The 18,358-nt window shown below is 42.3% G+C and overlaps 1 protein-coding gene across 2 annotated transcripts in view; it reads left to right on the top strand.

Annotated features, from left to right (window-relative positions):
- The window catches only part of OSBPL10 (oxysterol binding protein-like 10), a 284,632-nt gene that overhangs the window by 100,112 nt on the left and 166,162 nt on the right, over positions 1–18,358 (top strand). For both annotated transcript variants that reach the window (XM_012646883.1, XM_012646882.1), the window contains exons 2-3: positions 7,305–7,480; positions 10,326–10,405. In XM_012646883.1, the coding sequence (XP_012502337.1) occupies positions 7,305–7,480; positions 10,326–10,405 (256 nt within the window). The remainder of the gene's footprint in view (positions 1–7,304; positions 7,481–10,325; positions 10,406–18,358) is intronic.

The following is an 18,358-nucleotide window of genomic DNA, read 5'->3' as shown; positions in this document are numbered from 1 at the left end:
TGTTCTGAATCTATATATTTTCTGTGTATCCGTGAATTCTGGGTGATAGGATTTTAAATTTTCCCCTATATGATTGTGTTTTATTTTCTATTTGTATTTCTATCAGTTTTTGCTTTATGTATTTTGACCCTGTGTTGTTGAGAGTACATAATTTTGCATCTGTTCTCTCAATACACAGTATCTGAATGGTTTAGAGCCATGGGCTAGAAAGCCAGACTGCCGGGTTACCATCTGGGCCCCGTCATTTCCTCTCTCTGTAAGATCTTGGGAAAGTTATCAGCCTTTTTGTGCTTGAAGGTTTTCATCTGTAGAAAGGGTTTATAATCACATCTACTTTCCAAGACTGCTGTGAGGCATAAATGAATTAATTTTGTGTGCAGCACACAATGTGTGACACATAGATAATGCTCTGTAAGTTTTATCAATTATTTTTATTGATGGTTCAGTTTACATATCTTAAGATTTCTGAAGACAAGCATAATGGTTATGCTATAGACAGGATGTGTTACATCAAGTTTTTCTTGATGTTTTTGAGAATTGAACTTGTTGCATTGAGTGCTTGAATATGTTTAATAATGGACTGTGTTCTAAAATACTTCTTATGTAATAGAGTATATTTGTCCCCTGCTTGGTGATGAGCCTGAGGGCCCTCTGACAATTTAGTACTATCTGGGGTGTGTTGGAACCTCTGTATCTTGGTGGTTTGGAGGATGGTGGTGGCAGCGACAGGACTCTGTGGTCACAGATGAGTAATAAGTAGGTAACTGAGAGACGTAGAAAGACCACTGGTTTCTCCAGCTACTGCCACAAATTCCAAGAGTAAAGAAGATTCTAGACTTTAAAGCTTGTCTGGGATTGAGTTCGCCTGCAGGTGCTATGCCTTGGAACCTGTGGTAGGTTTTGTTTGTAGGATCCAGCATCTTCCTTTCTAGGAAGTGTGGTTATGAGAGAAATTCTGGAACACTTATCCTTTTCTCTCAAGCCAGAAACTCTAAGGGTTTTGAGTATAAATTCTTCTGAGGTAATAAGACCACTGTAGGGAAGGAAAAAAAAATCTCTCTTTTCCTTCTACCCTCTAGGTTGAGGCATATTTGGGGTGATACAGTCTGCTTTCCTTAATCACAATGATCAAGGCATTGTAGGTCCCACCTGGGGATGTGTAAGCACCTTCTCATGTGAGCCTGGTGGCTCCAAGGAGGTAACTTTAATATGTTGATTTCTGAAGATGAAACGGTTTCAATTAATGACCAACAGATGATGTTAATTTTGAAGACAAGGTAAATTTAGGAAAATGCATCCACAATTTGCCCTCTCTTTCACATACTGTTTCACTTTACTGATTTTTCCTGAGTTTTTATTTTCCGTAAGTAGTAGAATGGAAGTTTTAGAAACATATTGCTTCTTGATGTCAGGAATGGTGATGATTTAAGTGTCTGTGGGCAGAAGGGAATTGGAAGGCTACCGGAACCTCAGGAATCGGTGTGCACGGTGCTGGGAAGAACTGCCCCCCAGCTCTGAGCCTGCACCAGGCAGGGCCGTCAGAGGAACCAGGGAGGAGGGGGGAGCGGAAGGTGGCGAGGGTCTCAGTCTTTCCTACGTGGTGTGTGGGCGCCAACTGGGATTCTGGGAGAGTTGGGTGGTGAACAATCCCGTGCGGAGAACACACTTGCTGTTGCCGTTGGTCAGGACGGCACGGGGTGCAGAAGTCTGCACAGGCCCTGTTCACGCAGTCGCAGTCGGGCAGCGGAGCAGGTGCTGAGAATTCAGAGCGCTGGGGCCGCGGGGCAGGTCCCAGCAAGGGGCCGACCTGCCAGTGAGGCTGCCCCCGGCTGGGCGCTTGGTGCTCCTTCCTCTTCCCCGGGGGCAGGTGGGCCTGGCCTTGGTGTCTCGTGTGGAGGTGAGGGGCTGACCCTCACGAGAGGGGTCTGGCGGCCGCTTGGTGACAGCAGTAACGTGGCTGTGAAGGGTGTTCTGCTCAGTGGCAAGGAGGGAGCCCTAACCTCCCCTTCTCAGGCCTTTTACTCTTGTCGTTTTACTTTTCACTTTTAAATTTAGATGAAATGATTCCGCCTTTTGTCAGGACCAGCCTGTCTAGCAAAGTTCCTCTTCAAAGAAAGCCCTTTCCATTGCGTGTTTGCACTTTTCTGGTAGCTGGCTGCACCTGCTGCCTGGTGGCGTGGACGAGCGGCTTCCCCTGCCCGCCTCTCCCCCTCCTTCGCGTTTCTCTTCCTGCCTGCGGCTTGGCTGAGGGCCGCTGGTGCGCTCCTAGGCCCCGCCTCTCCCCCAGAGGAAAAATGTACGTTTCTGTCAACTTTTAGACCCTGAAGTTGAACCTTAATGAAACTGTGCCAGGTAGATGGGGCAGGGGGTGAAAGGCGCTGCCAGTGCACGCAAATGACCCCTCAGAGATGCGGGACTGGGAAGGCACCGTGAGTAGGGGAGGGCAGTGCTGTGTGTGGAAGTGAGTGTGAGCGCAGTTGTGCAGATGTGCATGAGTTTGTGCGTGTGCACGTGTGAGTGTGAATGCAAGTACCTGTCGAGTGTGTGAGCTGCATGTCTTTGTGGTTATCAGGGTGAGAATATATGAGCGTGTGAGTGTCGAGGATGCAGGTTTACGGGCGTGCACTTGTGTTTGTTGCGAAAGCAGTGGATTTGTCTGAAGGCTGTTGGTAGGCAACGGCTTGTCCCCAGCCCTTCCCAGGAAGGGGTCTGTGCCTGCTGCATCTCCCAGCTTGGGGATTGGGCAAGGGGGCCTCCAAGAAGCTGGCCTGATTAGAATTAAGATTCCTTTCTTCATGGGTTTATTTGATTTCTCCTCTCATCTTCCCTTACTCCCCCTAGCACATTCTTTGATTTTTTTTTTTTAACATGGCAAAGAAAATATACTCTGTCTACAATTAAGCTCACTGACACAGCAGTCAAATTGCACACTAAAGCTCAAAGATATGAATTAAAAAAAATCTTGGAATCTAGGAATTAGGTTTGCCTTATTCAGTTCTCTAGAAGGGAAGGCCTTTAAAAATGTTTCAGGATTTTATCTAACAATTTCACTTGGTTTAATGAAGCCTAATCCAGAAATGTAGTTAACTTTCCTATTTAGAATGAAAGCTGTGACTTTCAGATATCGCTGCAGGCCCAAACAGCAGTACCTGACAGAGCCATGACCCCGTGGGAAACCAAATTTAATTTCCTTCCTAGCAGGAGATGTGACCCGCAGGAATTGTTCTTCTTAATGCCGTATAGACCGTCCTTACCTGTGTATCACACAGCTGATATAACGTTCAAAGGCCATTCTGAAAGAATACTTGGTTTCGTCTGTTGCAATTTTTAATCAGATAGCATCCCATCGTTCCTCTCCACATATGATGAAATTTTTAACTGTCTTTAGAAAAGGAGTAACTTATTGATAACCCTCCTTAGTACACATTCAGACCTGGGCATTTGCATTTAAAGTAGTTTAGGAAGCGGTGGAAATATGTTCTTTTTCTTCCATCTGAGTCAGGAGGTTAGAATTAAGGTGTCGGTTTGAAATAGGGAATGTGAAAAATCATTAATGTGTCCCCATATCCTGCATAATGTGACATCAATTGGTTATTCTGTCATCCATACTGAGAAAATAAACAACATTCAATTTATTTCTTTGTACCAGCTTTTGAATAATGGCCTTTGCAAATGTATGTACAGTTATTTGTTGGAACAGGAGGCATATTTGGGAAGCTGCCTCAGGAGAGAGGAAAGCTGACAGGTTACCAGTCGGTAAGTTGGTGCATACAATAGGAGACAGAGGCTGAGCCTGTTTTCCAGGGTGTGGACGGAGCAAGGGAGGAAGCCGAGGGCAAGTCACGTTTGTCTTTTCTTTGAGTATTCATCCCCTTCTTTCTCCACTCCCCCTGTGTGAGGGTGACTTGCTTGTCAGTGCGGATGCCCCAGCTCTGTGTCCGTGTGGGGGGACCCCAGGTGCTGTAGTGTGAGCCTCGTCTCCTTCCCTACTCTCGTTAATGCTCTGACTTCCCACGAGCAGTATTTGCACAGCTACAGCCACAGTGACATTAAATATAGGTCAAGTTGAAAATACTCCCAAGGAGAAGGCAGAGCCAGCAGTTAAGTAATTTGCCCATCGGCAGCTCGGAAGTTACCCTGGTTCTTCTCTCGTTGAAGGAGTTTGGTTTTTGTCCCACATTAAAGAGTAGGAGCAAATTTCAAATAGAAGGACATAAAAATAGAAATAAAATTTTTCTGTGTGTACTCGTTCACGTAAGGCTAGCTGCTCTAACAGATCTGATCTTAGTGGCCTCCTCAAAGGTCCTTTCTCGTTTAGAACAGCTGTGGCTGTTCCTCCACAGGTGATTTGCTTCCTGTGGTGATTCAGGAGCCAGGCTCCTGCCCTCTTGCGTCTTTGCCACGCCCACTGTAGGGTTCAGAGTTGCCCTGTAGGCTATCTCCATTCTAGTGTGTGTGTTTTAGAGACAGAGTTTTCTGGGCCAGGCCTGCATTACTTCTGCTCACTTTCTATTGGCTCAAGCTCAAACAGCCACACCCTACATGCAAGGGAAGCTGAGCAATATATTTTGGCTGTGACCACTGGAAGAGGAGGAGAGGGAATTGATGATGGTAGTTTAGGCTCCTGCTTGTCAAACTTTGCCAGCATTGGAATTGCTGGGAAGCCTAAAATACAGCTTCCTGGGCCCCACCCCAGAGTTTCTGATTCAGCAGGTCTTGGGTGGGGCCCAAGAATTTACATTTCCAACAAGGTCCCAGGAGATGTTGATACTTCTGGGCTAAGGATCACACTTTGAATAACCCTGGTTATGACACATTTTTGTGTCTTGGTTTATCCACGCCATCATGAGAACCAGAAGTATCTTTATTGTTATATTATTATAGTGGGTTGAGCGATGGGCGGGAAGGAGAGGAGTGAAATAGCGTTGGCCAGGCCATCTGGAATATTAAAAATAATTTCAAGTGGAAGATTCCTTAGAGGACTGAGGCCTGGGCAGTCATGTGCTAATGAGATGGCTGCACCTTGTTCCATGGGAAGGCGATGACTAGGGGCCTCGGTGCTAGGCAGAGGAGGTTTCAGCTCTCTTAGCTCTGTTGGAGCAGGAAGGTTTGGAGAATAAAATACGTAAGTAGGTCATGGAGAGGTAACATGGAGAAATGACAAGACATCACTCGAATGAGTATCAAGGGAGAGTTTGTGATTGCTGGAGTGGACCAAGCATGGACCTTGGATACGGATGAGCTGGGCTTAGATTTTGAGTTTCCTCTAGTCTCAGGATATCTGTAAAATGGGGATAATATCTATCTGTTAGGTTACTGTGAGAATGAATTAGGTCAGAGGTTTGTAAACTTTTTTGGTTGGTGGTGCTTTTAAGTTAACAAAAATATCTAACAGTTTCATTTATTTAGTGGTTAGTTCCACACAACCTCATACATATTTATGTCTTAACTCAGTAGCCATTGAAAAAAATAATATCAGAGAAAAATATTTTTTTCTTGAATAACCAGAATTACTTATAAAAGAGATGTGTGACCTGTGGGCACTATACAGCTTCTCCAAACTGGGCATCATACTGGACATTGCTCTTTCCCTGTTCTACACCGATGTTTGTTTTTTAATCACAACACCTGCTGAAACCCTTTGCAAAAATGTCATTGAAAGGAATGTAGGACAATAAAATATTGAAACTGTGAAAACTACCTGAGTTAATAGTGCAGATGGTATCTGACCTGTGTTGAGTCTCGCCTTGTATCCCTCAAAGATGTAATATTTCGTAGTGCCTCTGAGTTCCCTGTATGACCAGGTGCATTGGTGTGTGAACGCAGCACTGTGGGATTCAGTAGGTTTTTTCCTTCACTTTTTTCACAAGTGTTAACTGTGTAGCAATGAAGTGTCAGGCATTGTGCTGGGCTCTGAGGGGGGAAACATGGTCCATCTCCACAGAGCATAGAGTCTAGTGGGGAAACTGGACATTGAATCAGATAATCCTACAAATGTAGACTTCCACTGGGGCCAGTGCCATGAAGGAGCATCTCAGGGTACTACAGGGAAGAATATTTGACCTGGTTAGAAGTTCACGTGGCAAGAAGGGGAGGGAACCATGTTCTAGGCAGGAGAAATAACATTCTGGGCAAGTATTTCTCTAACTGTGGTGAAGGATCTGCTTCCCCCACCCAATTGCATTTTGATTGATTCATTACTAGTATGTAGCATGCATGTGCCATATGTGTTTGACAGGATCTGAACTGTTTAATGAGACATGTCCAACTGATCAGGCAGTTGGATGTTGAAACAAAGCCAAATGGCAGAAAAAGTTTCAAAAGACTATTGTGGACTGGTAACAGTTGGTGGACCATCAAAATTTGTGGACCATACTTTGAGTAACTGCTCCAGACAGGGAGCAGTTGTGAACAGCATGTGTAAAGGTCCTATGGTAGGAGGCAACTTGGTGAATATGAAGGAAGAGTGTGTGGGTGGAGCATAAAGTGAGAAGGTAGAAAAGTCAGTGTGGACTGTGTTGGGCCTCTAGGCCACAGGAAGAATTTGAGTCTGAGATGAAGACATTTCTATCCTGGTGGAGAAGGGGAAGTTGTCGTGACTACTTCTTAGGCAGGAATGGCTTGAGACAATAAACAGGCCAGATATTTGGCTACACAGATTCATTGTATGATTTACACAAATTGTCGTTCTTCTTTTACCCTGGATGTAGAATTCAGTGGCATTTCAACCTCCCAGAGCAAAGGGAATCTTTGCCTCTTTGTGTGAAACAGAATATATGAAAGGGCTTGCTGGAATGTGTCCAGGTGGTCGCGGAAGCACCTCTAGTTTCCTGGCTGATGCCAGGTGCTCAGGTTCCTCACGGGTACCCATGCTGCTGGCAGGGAGTTGGAGCTCTCTGGGTATAAATCCACCTGTCTTAAAGGCCTGGTAAATTCCAGCTGTTCCCAAGAAGTCATGTGGGGTGTGTTATGTGGAGAGGCCGCGTTGCACTGCCTGTCTCTGCTGTCCTGAGTTTAATGTGGTGTCCGTGGTCACCAGGCGAAGTGGTAGGCATTGCACCAAACCCTGAGCGGACCTGACACTTGCCCACAGTGGCCCGTTACGAGCTCCATTCCGATGTAAGAACCCGGTGCTCTCTTCCTACTGGGGTCAGCTTCTGTGGGGCGTGTGGCAGGGACTTTGGGTTTCCAGCTTCTTGGATTTGGAGCCTTGGTGTGGACTTCAGGATTGCCTTGATTTTTCTGCTTTGCCGTGTGCAGTAGGCTGGGGGAGAAAAATGATGTGCTGTGGTTTCTCTGCGCAGGTACTTTGTGCTGGATTTTGAGGCCGGCATCCTGCAGTATTTTGTGAATGAGCAAAGCAAACACCAGAAGCCTCGAGGAGCCCTGTCTTTATCTGGAGCCATAGTGTCTCTGAGCGACGAAGCTCCCCACATGCTGGTCGTGTACTCTGCTAACGGAGAGATGTATAAACTGAGAGGTAGGTTCTTCTCCTGGTAATGTTTCAGACAGGCTTCATGGGTTCCATTTATAGTTGCCATGGTGATGGCTCTTGTTTTCTGATTTTTTTTTTTTTTAAATCATCTTTAACAATTTGCTGTGTTTGGAGGACTATGTGGTGACAGACACAGCCCCTCTTAACCCTGGGATGGGGATGTGGAGCTGACATCAGGAATTGCTTGTCTTAATTAACTAAAGAATTAAGGACAAAGGAAAGGTGAGTGATTGCAAAGACAGCGAGCCTTAGGACTTTGAAGATTTCAAATATTAGCTCAGTATGTACATTTTTGACCTCATAGTACAAGTCTTCACTACAGCGTCCTGTGGGGGCTGCGCTGACAGCAAGCCTTTCAAGGGTCATAGTGCCTTCCTCTCAAAGTTTCTCTGGAAGCATTTGTTAGTAATGGGCCCCTTTATTCAAGTTTTATTCAATCCATGGTGGTAGAGCCGGTTGAGAAGCCAACTGGTGTTGAGTTAATTTCCCTCTCTGTGCTTTCTTCCCTGGTCTTTGCTTCTTGCAAACTGGTGTCTGCTCAGATGTCTGCTCAGCATTCTCAGAAATGAGGATGACTATCTAGGGAGTCCAGCATTCACCCTCAAGGCACATGTATCACATGGAAATGTCAGACTTGTAATGCAATTACAGTATAATTTGATTGCTAGATCATTCTACCAGGATTTTGTTATCATTGCATTGCTGTGATTCTTCTTCCAGTTTTCTCCTATTATACTAAAATAACAAAACAAAACAATGAACAAAAATCCAAATGCCCACGCTCACACGCACACATGTGCACACATGTGCACAGTCAATATTATTTAGTAAGGCCTGAGGAAAGGTAGTATGTATCAAGTATTGAGGGGTGGTTGATAATTCTGCCATCTTATATAACATTTTCCTTTGCCTAAGTAAGAGCTAAGTACCAAGAAAAGGCACCTTATTCTAGCTCCTTGACCATGGTAGGTTGCCTCTGCAAAGCCAGATGGAAGGCCTAGATTCCTCATCTCAGTCCAATTTTTACTATTCTACTGTCAAGCTTTACTACCCAAGAGATGGAATAAGCTAATGTTTCTTTATTATCTATTTACAAATCATATTTCAGAATCTATAAAACAATGAAATAAAAATGCCTATAGTTGAAGAAGAAGAGTTTTTTGGAAGCGTGGTAAGATTCATGTTCACTTTTGAGATTCATGCAGTGTGTGTTCCAGCTGGCTAGATTTATGTGGTCCTTGGCTTCGCTTTGCCATTTATTGCTTAATAAATTGTCAGAGCAGAAACAATAGCAGGTGAAAAAACTTAATGGCATTTCTCCCCTCTGCTTGTGGTTTATAAAATGACACAAACCCATACAAAAGAAAAATCCAACTAATTTGACATTTGAGCCATCTTGTTTTGCCATTGAATTGTTAATATTCTCTGGATTATTAAACCCTAGGTTCTTTTAAAGGGTAGTTTTAATAGCAAATGGAAAAGTTTTATTATCTGCATGAAATAATCATCAGAGCTAAATTTAGCTTAAAACTTATAAACTACAAAAAGGCAGGATAAAACTCTGCATGTTTATGGCTTGTTCTTGGCCCATTCCACAAGGAGCTGGCTGTTGGTTTTCTCATTTCACATCTCACATGCTCACAGGACAGTTGGATCAGGATGTCATGAGATGCGCAGCTTTTAGGAATGTTTTTGATGCTACGCCTTTGGATAGTACTGCCATAAGCTGGCAACTCTTCAGGTTTCCTAAGGAAAAGGACTCTAACTTCTGCAAAATTTTTTGTCTTTGGAAGTTAGTTTCATCTGGTTTTATACTGTGTTTAACATATTTGTACAACAGGCCTCTTGACAGACAAATTATTTTAGATTTGGAAGGGCCATCTCCAGGAATTTCCCATTTTGTTAGTTTAGATTTAGAACTAAGTTTAGATTTAGATTTAGTTTAGAACTAAGCAAAGGAACTTCCCGTTCTGTTAGATTTCTTTACCTAAAAGTTCAAGCTGAAATCAGGTTTTATTGACAAATGACACTGAGGCCCATTTCCGTAAACAATTATAATTTCCAGGGGAAGCATTCTGTTTTCTGCATAGTCAACATTTATGCAATTAATGCCATAATATTTGTGCAGTTCATTATGCAGTTAAATGGATGATTTAGATTATATTAGAACCTGTTATGTGTCCACAATACTTAAGAATAATTTCATATATATTATTTTAGAGTTGGGGTATAGAGGAAAGAATGTGACTATGCAGTTGACTTGCATTTTAATGTCTCTTTTTTGGGGAATTTGAGAGTCTCTAAGGCAGCAGTTGGTATCTTGCTCTGTCCAATCATCATATGAATCTTTGAGAACACATATTAAAATGGTAATTCAACTGAATGCTAATTTTGTAAACGCTAATAATTCCACAGTACAGCTCTAACAAATGGCCTTGAAAAACTGTGCTTCGATACATATTAGTTACCCAAGGTAGAGACATTTGAAAATAAGCATGTGTTCCCTTCCCTGCTGCCTTTTTAAAGAAGTAGAATTGACATTCTCAGAGGAGTTTAAAACAAATGGCAAAATTATTCTTATACCAGATATTTCAGAATCCATTTTTAATGTGGCTTGAGGGAATTTTCAGCGGAGATTTAGTGTGATTTGTGTTTTGGTGTAAGTACAGGCCACTTGAGAACGTGGAGATCTACATCTGCTTTCTCCGCCTGCTCCCTCCCTCTTCCCTTCCCCCTCCCTGGCCGCCCACCCCCTTAGGTGGGTGTAGAAATAAGTTGGATGTGTTTTGGAACAATCTCTGCTTTTCTTTCTCTATTTTCTCTATTTTAGCTGCTGATGCAAAAGAGAAACAGTTTTGGGTGACTCAGCTTCGAGCATGTGCCAAATACCACATGGAAATGAATTCTAAGGTAAGTAACCACAGGAAAGGAAGGAGGCATTAGAGTAACCTGGATGGCTGCCTTTCAGCCCAATTATCTGTTTCTTTGGGGAAGATGTTTTTCATGTTATTTTTTTCAGTTAGCCACTGTAATGGAATTCCTACTTGTCCTGCTGCATTTAAATTTTAAGCCAGGAGAAAAGTAGTAGGATTTTCTTGTAGGTAGAATACGGAGGCATGCAGACACTGTGGGAGCTGATTCTGGAAAAACACTTCCATTGCTTTCTCTTGTCAGTTTAGGCAGCTGTTAATTGGTCTATTGAGAAGCTCTAGGGGATGATTTCATTGTGAAGGCAGAGTTGTCAGATTTACAGTTGGTGAAGACTAGTTGTTGTCACTGATGCTTGAGTAAAACTCAGACCCCAAATCGATTACGTGCTTTGCAAGGAGCTTCTGCATTCTAAGTGTGTAAAAATGTTCTCCGGTACCTTGGCGTCCAGGTATGATTAATTTTCTCCCCAGGATCTTCTGAGATCTTGTGTTAGATGTGCAGGAGATAGGAGGTGGGCATTTTCATGGGTTATTGTGGAGAATTTGCAATCATTAAAATATAGTAAATAATTTCAAAATGCATCTATGCAGGGCAATAAATATTTGTTAAAATTAATGTTCAAAGGGCTATCACTTTTATATCGTTAGTTCAAATTTAGTTATTGTACCCAACTGCTGTCTTTTTTGTATTCCATGAATCTGTGTAAAGCTCCACACTTGAAACTGCTGATGATTCTGTATATTATAACCTGCCTGCCTTCCAGCTCAGGGCTGTGTGAAATCTCTTACTTAGATATTCCTTGCTGTTTTGCCTCTAAGTACAACCCCAAATGATTTCTTCATAATGCTTTTACGTTTTTTTAAGAGATATCCTCTTTTTCTTTTTTTTTTGTTTTTTTTTTGAAACAGAGTCTCACTCTTTTGCCCGGGCTAGAGCGAGTGCCGTGGTGTCAGCCTAGCTCACAGCAACCTCAAACTCTTGGGCTCAAGCGATCCTCCTGCCTCAGCTTCCCGAGTAGCTGGGACTACAGGCATGCGCCACCATGCCCAGCTAATTTTTTTCTATGTATTTTTAGTTGGCCAATTAATTTCTTTCTAATTTTAGTAGAGGCGGGGTCTTGCTATTGCTCAGGCTAGTCTCAAACTCCTGAGCTCAAACGATCTGCCTGCCTCAGCCTCCCAGAGTGCTAGGATTACAGGCGTGAGCCACTGTGCCTGGCGGACATACTCTTTTTCTTGACTTGCTTAAAACAGTTGCACTCACCTGCAATGCCCCTCTTAACTTGCCCTAAGCTGAATCTTCTGGAACTGTAGGGAGGACCCTCTTTCTAAAGCCTTTTTCCTTCTGGCCTTCTCTATTTTCCAGGAATTATAGTAGGAGTTCTAGACATTTCATCAGTTCTACACACACCTATGCAGGGCAGTTTTTTTTTTTTTCTCATTTTATTTGTAGCTTTTTCCTTTTTATAAAACAGAAGAGGATAAAATAAAAAAAAACCTGTCCCCCCATTCCCATATATACTCATTAGAGATGATTCTCTTAACTGCTCTTGTATAGTCATTCTAGTAAATTTAGGCATGTATTAGTATGTTTTGGTATGTGCATTTGCATTTATCTATCTGTATCTATATATACATCTGTTTTTTTTACACCAATGGGATCATATGATGCATACTTTTTTCTCTTTTTTTCACTTATTAATATATTTTGGAGATCTTTTTATATTAGACTCATGAATCTACTTCACTGTTCTTAGGATGGCTGGATGGTATTCTAAGGAATAGATGTTAATGCTTTATTGAAGTCCTCTACTGATGAACAGTTAGACTTGTTTCTTTGTTGTTTTTATATATAGCGCTATAGTAAACACCTTTGTGTATATATGTTTTTATAACTCTAGGTGTATATAGGATGAATTTATACCAATGGAATTGCTGGATCATAGAATATGTCTTCTAAATTTTGATAGACATTGCTCAATTATCTTCTAAAAAAGTTGCCCTAATTTGTACTCCCACCAATTGTGTATGTAAGGGTTTGTCCTCCTCTTTCATATTAACCATGGGTATTAACATTTAGTTTTTGATGTTCTCACAGATCGAAAATGGATATCCCATTATTTCCATTTTCATTTCTAAAATCATGACTGGAGCTGAATGTGTCTTCAAATGTTTATTGGCCACTTGTATTTTTTAAATGTGAACTACCAATTTATGTCCTTCACTCATTTTTCTAATGAGCTCATTTTTTTCTGCTTGATTTGCAGTAGCTCTTCGTATATGAAGGACTTTTGGTTTTTTGCCTGTCATTTGTACTATAGATATTTTCTCCTAGTAGGTAATTTTCATTTTGAGTTTGAATAATTTTTTTGCTATGTAGAATATTTAAATTTTTGTAGTAAAGTTTATGAATATTTTTATTTTTGGTTTTTGGTTTTTTTTTTTTTGAGACAGAGTCTCACTTTGTTGCCTTGGCTAGAGTGAGTGCTCTGGCATTAGCCTAGCTCACAGCAACCTCAAACTCCTGGGCTCAAGTGATCCTACTGCCTCAGCCTCCCAAGTAGCTGGGACTACAGGCATGCGCCACCATGCCCAGCTAATTTTTTCTATATATTTTTAGTTGTCCAGATAATTTCTTTCTATTTTTTTTTTTTTAATAGAGACGGGGTCTCGCTCTTGCTCAGGCTGGTCTCGAACTCCTGAGCTCAAACAATCCACCCGCCTCAGCCTCCCAGAGTGCTAGGATTACAGGCGTGAGCCACTGCACCCTTTTTTGCATCATATTTAGAAAGGGCCTCTCTGCTCTAAAATTATGAAAATATTCTTCAGTGTTTTCTTACAGTATGTTTATAGTTTAATTACCATGTTTAAATCATAGATTCATCTGGAATTTATTTTGGGAGTAGGAATTGAGGTAGGGGGACCAGCTTTAAAAGTGCACTGGGATTTTGATGAATTACTATAGAGAAAGAAAATTAAAGGTCCTAATGATAGGAAAAAATGAGGAGAAGAATTTGAGGATTCTCTGAAGGAGAATTTGATTTCCTGATAGATTCTCTGGTTAGTTTCAGAAATACTGATTAATCTAACAATATTAGCACCAAAATAAGTAATAATTTAGAAGGTTAGGTCTGTAGGATTCCTTATTTGAGAACTAGAGGTGAAATTGCTGCTGCCACTTATTCGTATCCTAGCTGGCATGATCAACTAGGGAATAATAATTTTAAAATCATGAGCAGACCTTGTTATTTAACCAAAGCATTGTGAAGTCCAAGGCTGCTCAAGCAGAAGTTAATGGTGAAAATGAAATTAGGCTTAAAGTGAATATAAACTTGATGTCTAGTTAACTGTAGGATTGCTGCTTAATTTGCATCATGATTGTGAGGAATATATGGTAACCCTTCTCTTTGCTGTGTTTGTTCCTCATTCTTTCTTAGCAGATCAGATCCCTCCCCAGTAGACTGTAGAGAATACTCTCCCTATAGCTGCCTGGAATTTTGCCTTTAAAAAATTTTTTATTTAAAATTAAGCATTCCCTGGAACAAATATTAGATGCAGTAGTGCTATCCTTAAAACTCTGGTAAGAACTGCAGAATAGCCAAATTCATAGAACCGTCCTCATGAGGATTTACTTGGGTGTCATTTTGAAAGTCTCAAGTGGAGGAGTAGATTTCTTGTCGTTTTTGTCAAGTGGGTGATGTTAGGAAACTCCTAGGATAGGGCCAGTGGTGTTATGGGAACTAGATGAGCAGTGAGGCAGGGGCGGGAACTGGCTGGTTGGCAGAAGTAGCGACAATGAACACCTAATACTTGGGAGCACACCGCTCACTGTCCAGTCCATGATTGCGTTACTCTTCGAGAGGTCCTGTGAGGTAGGCGTTGTTCCCATTTTTATAAATTAAAAAACTGAGGCCAACTGAGCTTAAATCTTGGGCTCAAAGTCACATAGCTGTTAAGTGACTGAGCTGGAACAGGAGCCCAAATTACTTAACACACTTCCTCTCCCCACCCCCCACCTCCCATCCTGGTTTCTTGGCAGAATTTGAATAAAAAGGTTCAGACCCCCACCCCCTGCACCCCATATCTTCCTTACATCGTGATGGGAACAGCTCTGTAATAGCATGTCTGCAATTTTTATGTAATCAAAGGAACCCTTCTCCAATCTTTTAAACTGATTCTGATTCCACAATTTTTTTTTTTTTTGGTAAATTTGCTTGAAAGTAACATTGGTCTTTTGTGCTAATTTTATTGGGTGTATAAGCTTCTTATACAAGGTGCGTATTATTGGCAGGTTCCCATGAACTTCGAATGAACAGCATCTTCTGAATGAGTATGTCCATCTTCCAATTCATGACATTGTGGTTTAGAAGAAACATTGTGGGGTTCAGAGTGAGAAGACATTGAAATCCCTGCTCTGCCAATTATGTGTTGAGCATACCCGCTTGGGCTATTTTTATTCTTTCTGATCCTCTGTCTTCCTCATCTTTGAAATGGTGACGGCATCTGTCTCACAAGATGATCATGGCTCAGGCGAGACAACACAAGCTGAAGCCAGCTGCTGGCGTGAAGCATCCGTGGGCTTGGGTGCTCCCTAGCATGTACTGAGTCTCAGTAAAGCTACTGCTTGGAAGTCTGGACTCTCAGTCGCCTTTGGTGCTTGGACAAACCCCTCAAGGAAAACAGCTATGCTTTTTAATACATTTGCAGTTGTGTGTCTTATTTTCAGATAGGCACCATTATTTTCAAGTGGCCACATCAAAGAACTAAGTCATTCAAAAATCAGTGAAAGTCAGTATTTCAGGGGTGGCATGGGGAGATGGAGAAATTTATGAATAGTGCTATTTTCAAGTTACTTTTGACCTGTGTGAGAAGTGGGGGAGAGAAGACAAAAGTCAATTGATTAGAGAACGTTTAAAAGACATTCTGATTTTGAAGATTTTAGTTTTATTGGCTTTAGTTCTGACCAATTGGGAGAATTTTTAAAGGCCAGATTTGATGGAGACTAATTATATTTTCGGTATTTTTATTTCTTTATTTTGGTCGGGACTTGGAAGGTGGAGTCACTGTGGGGGTGACTGGTGTGCAAGTTGATGAGTTGCTCTGATGTCAGTTGGGCTTTTAGTGTCTTTCCCCCTCACTGTCCAGCCCTAAAGGATGAGACACATGGCGATGATTATCACTTCTTCAAGTAGAGATTGTCCACAGCTGGACAATGGTGCAATGGGGTGTGGTCAGAATCTTCCAAATCCGGATGGAGGTCAAGGATTCCCCTGTGGCTGAGCTGGCGTCGTTCCGCCTGGTGTCCCCATTCCCACCGCAAACATGTTTTTTTGTGAAGTCACTGCTAACAGCTTGTGAAGGCCTTTTTTGTTTTTTTCCATAATGAAAATTGTATTATTTTTAAAAATTATGAATATTACTTACAGTAGAAAACATTCAGAAGATAGGAAAGTATAAAAGAAAAAGTCACCCCAAGTCCCAGCCCTAGACATTAATCTCTGATGGTACCATTTGAGTGTACATCCTTCCAGATGCTTTTCCATGTGGGCGAATACAGCAATCACATGAATCCCCGTGGAGATCCCTCCTTCCAGACTTTTTTCTGATATTCACATGCACGGAAATCACACACGTGGTTGCATGAGAGCATACCTCTCCATGGGGATGGACCATAAGAGCAGGCTTTGGCCACAGGCCTATTCTCTGTGTTTGGTTTGTTTTATTTTTAAAACAACTCTTGTGAGTGTGCCTGGAGCCCGTTTAGAACATTTCTGGGATCTCCGTAGTGTTTTATCTCTGTCAGCTACTTGCCTTTGCCTCTGGGTCATTTCTCATCCCTCTTACTTGTCCTGCTCTTGATTAACTTCAGATGGGAAGTTGAGGAAAGAAAGGAGAGTCTTTACTGGCATTTTACCCATCTAACAATATGGAAAGCATAGCAACTTTTTTCCCATTTATAGATAAACTAAGGAAATATAGATATTTGGGGTATTTGAAATAGTTTACAAGACTCATTTTTTTTTTTTTTTGAGACAGAATCTCACTCTGTTGCCCTGGCTAGAGTGAGTGCCGTGGCGTTAGCCTAGCTCACAGCAACCTCAAACTCCCGGGCTCAAGTGATCCTACCGCCTCAGCCTCCCGAGTAGCTGGGACTACAGGCATGCGCCACCATGCCCGGCTAATTTTTTCTATGTATTTTTAGTTGTCCAGATAATTTCTTTCTATTTTTAGTAGAGACGGGGTCTCGCTCTTGCTCAGGCTGGTCTCGAACTCCTGAGCTCAAACAATCCGCCCGCCTCGGCCTTCCAGAGTGCTAGGATTACAGGCGTGAGCCACCGCACCTGGCCTACAAGACTCATTATATTTGAAATCCTTTCTCTGGGCTTCCAAGGCCCAGGCCTGACTCCATCCTGGCATTTACTCTAATGATCTGGTTTTCTGTGTGTCTCCCACACTTGACCTTGTGCTCACCAAGAGCAAACAGTGACTAGCACACCTGGGATAACAGAGGGTCCCTGTGAACCTTTGTGTGAAGACTTTGAAGACAGTGTGGTTAGACTGGTGTATGGTTAGGGCTCCATTGTCCTTGCCAGGTAATTCTAAATTAAAATGCAAATTTTAGGATAAAGTCTTATGCAGATTTGGTCATGGAGGAATATGATTGTCTAATACAGGATTTTAAATTCATTATAAGTCTTAGGAGGTCTTGAATGAACAGAGAAAGCTGCTGAGTTTTGGGGAGTGAATATATAAATATTCATGCTGGAGCCTGCCCAAATCATGAGTTTTTTTCTTTTTTTCCCATCCATTTAGAATGATAGCTGCATATGAATTCATGTGAGGCCTGTGGTAGTCGAGGCCTGTTGTATCCCTGGCCACTGGGGTGGGGACAGCCCCAAGAGTAGGTGAGGCACCTCTTCTTCTCCCCTTGCAGCCCTGAGGACCTGCCCATATTTACACAACTTCCTAGTGGCAGCTGACACCAGTGATAGTCCCGAACTCTCCTCCCCTGCTTATGCCTTGACTTCTGTAGCCCACAGTGACATAGGGGGCTTAATCAGGTCATGATGGAGGATTCGCCAGTGAAAGGGAGGCTCAAAAGTGGTGGGCTGGCCTGACACACTGGCTGGCACTGGTTGGCTCCACATCCACCCTGACCAGGGAGAGCATGCTCTGTGGGCATCTTCTGTTGCAGGGCTATGTGTGTAGTCACCCGGCCACCATTCCCATCTGCTTGGTTGAGTGCACAGGAGTGGATGGGTCGGGAAGCCTCACTCATGACCCCACCTGTGGTTGCCAGGTGCAGACACTCCTGTTTGGGGACATTCAGAGACTTTGAGGAGGGGTAGAGGATTTGTGGACTGCATCTGGGGAATTAAAAGCTTTGTCTATTAGGGTGAGAGGGGGGAGATGGGGTAGGGAATTCTATCTGACTATATGTTAAATCACAGCAAAATGAAGATTGAGGAGATTTGAAGCTATCGTTTCATTATTTCTCCCAGAAATCTAAGTTTCTGATGGCAAAAGACTACAATTTTCCTGACTTTCTCCTGCCCCAGGATGTGAGCCAGAAATCTTTGGAGAGGTGCTTTGATATCTTGGTTAGGATGCAGCACAACAGAAAGCACCTGTTTGCAAAGACTAACCCAGTGTCATCTGTAGACTCTGAAACCATGTGGTTATAGGGAACTTCAGAAGTCATCCAGACTAATGTCCTGGCCCCACCACATCCAACTACTGGAACAAAAATGCCTACCAAAATGTTTATGCTAATAATGAACAAATACAGATTGATTCTACTTAAAACAATACCCAATTTGATTCATCCAGAGAGGCACCGCTCATATTAATAACTATTTGAGTGAATTCTTAGAATTTTTGGGGTAATCTGACAATTGACATTGAATACCTCTCTTTTTTTTTTTTTTTTTTT

This window comes from Propithecus coquereli, unplaced genomic scaffold (genome assembly GCF_000956105.1).
Source record: "Propithecus coquereli isolate 6110/MARCELLA unplaced genomic scaffold, Pcoq_1.0 Scaffold251, whole genome shotgun sequence".
In the NCBI taxonomy this organism is placed as follows: domain Eukaryota; kingdom Metazoa; phylum Chordata; class Mammalia; order Primates; family Indriidae; genus Propithecus; species Propithecus coquereli.
The sequence above is the reverse complement of the archived record's forward strand: the minus strand, read 5'-3'. Positions and strand labels throughout refer to the sequence as shown.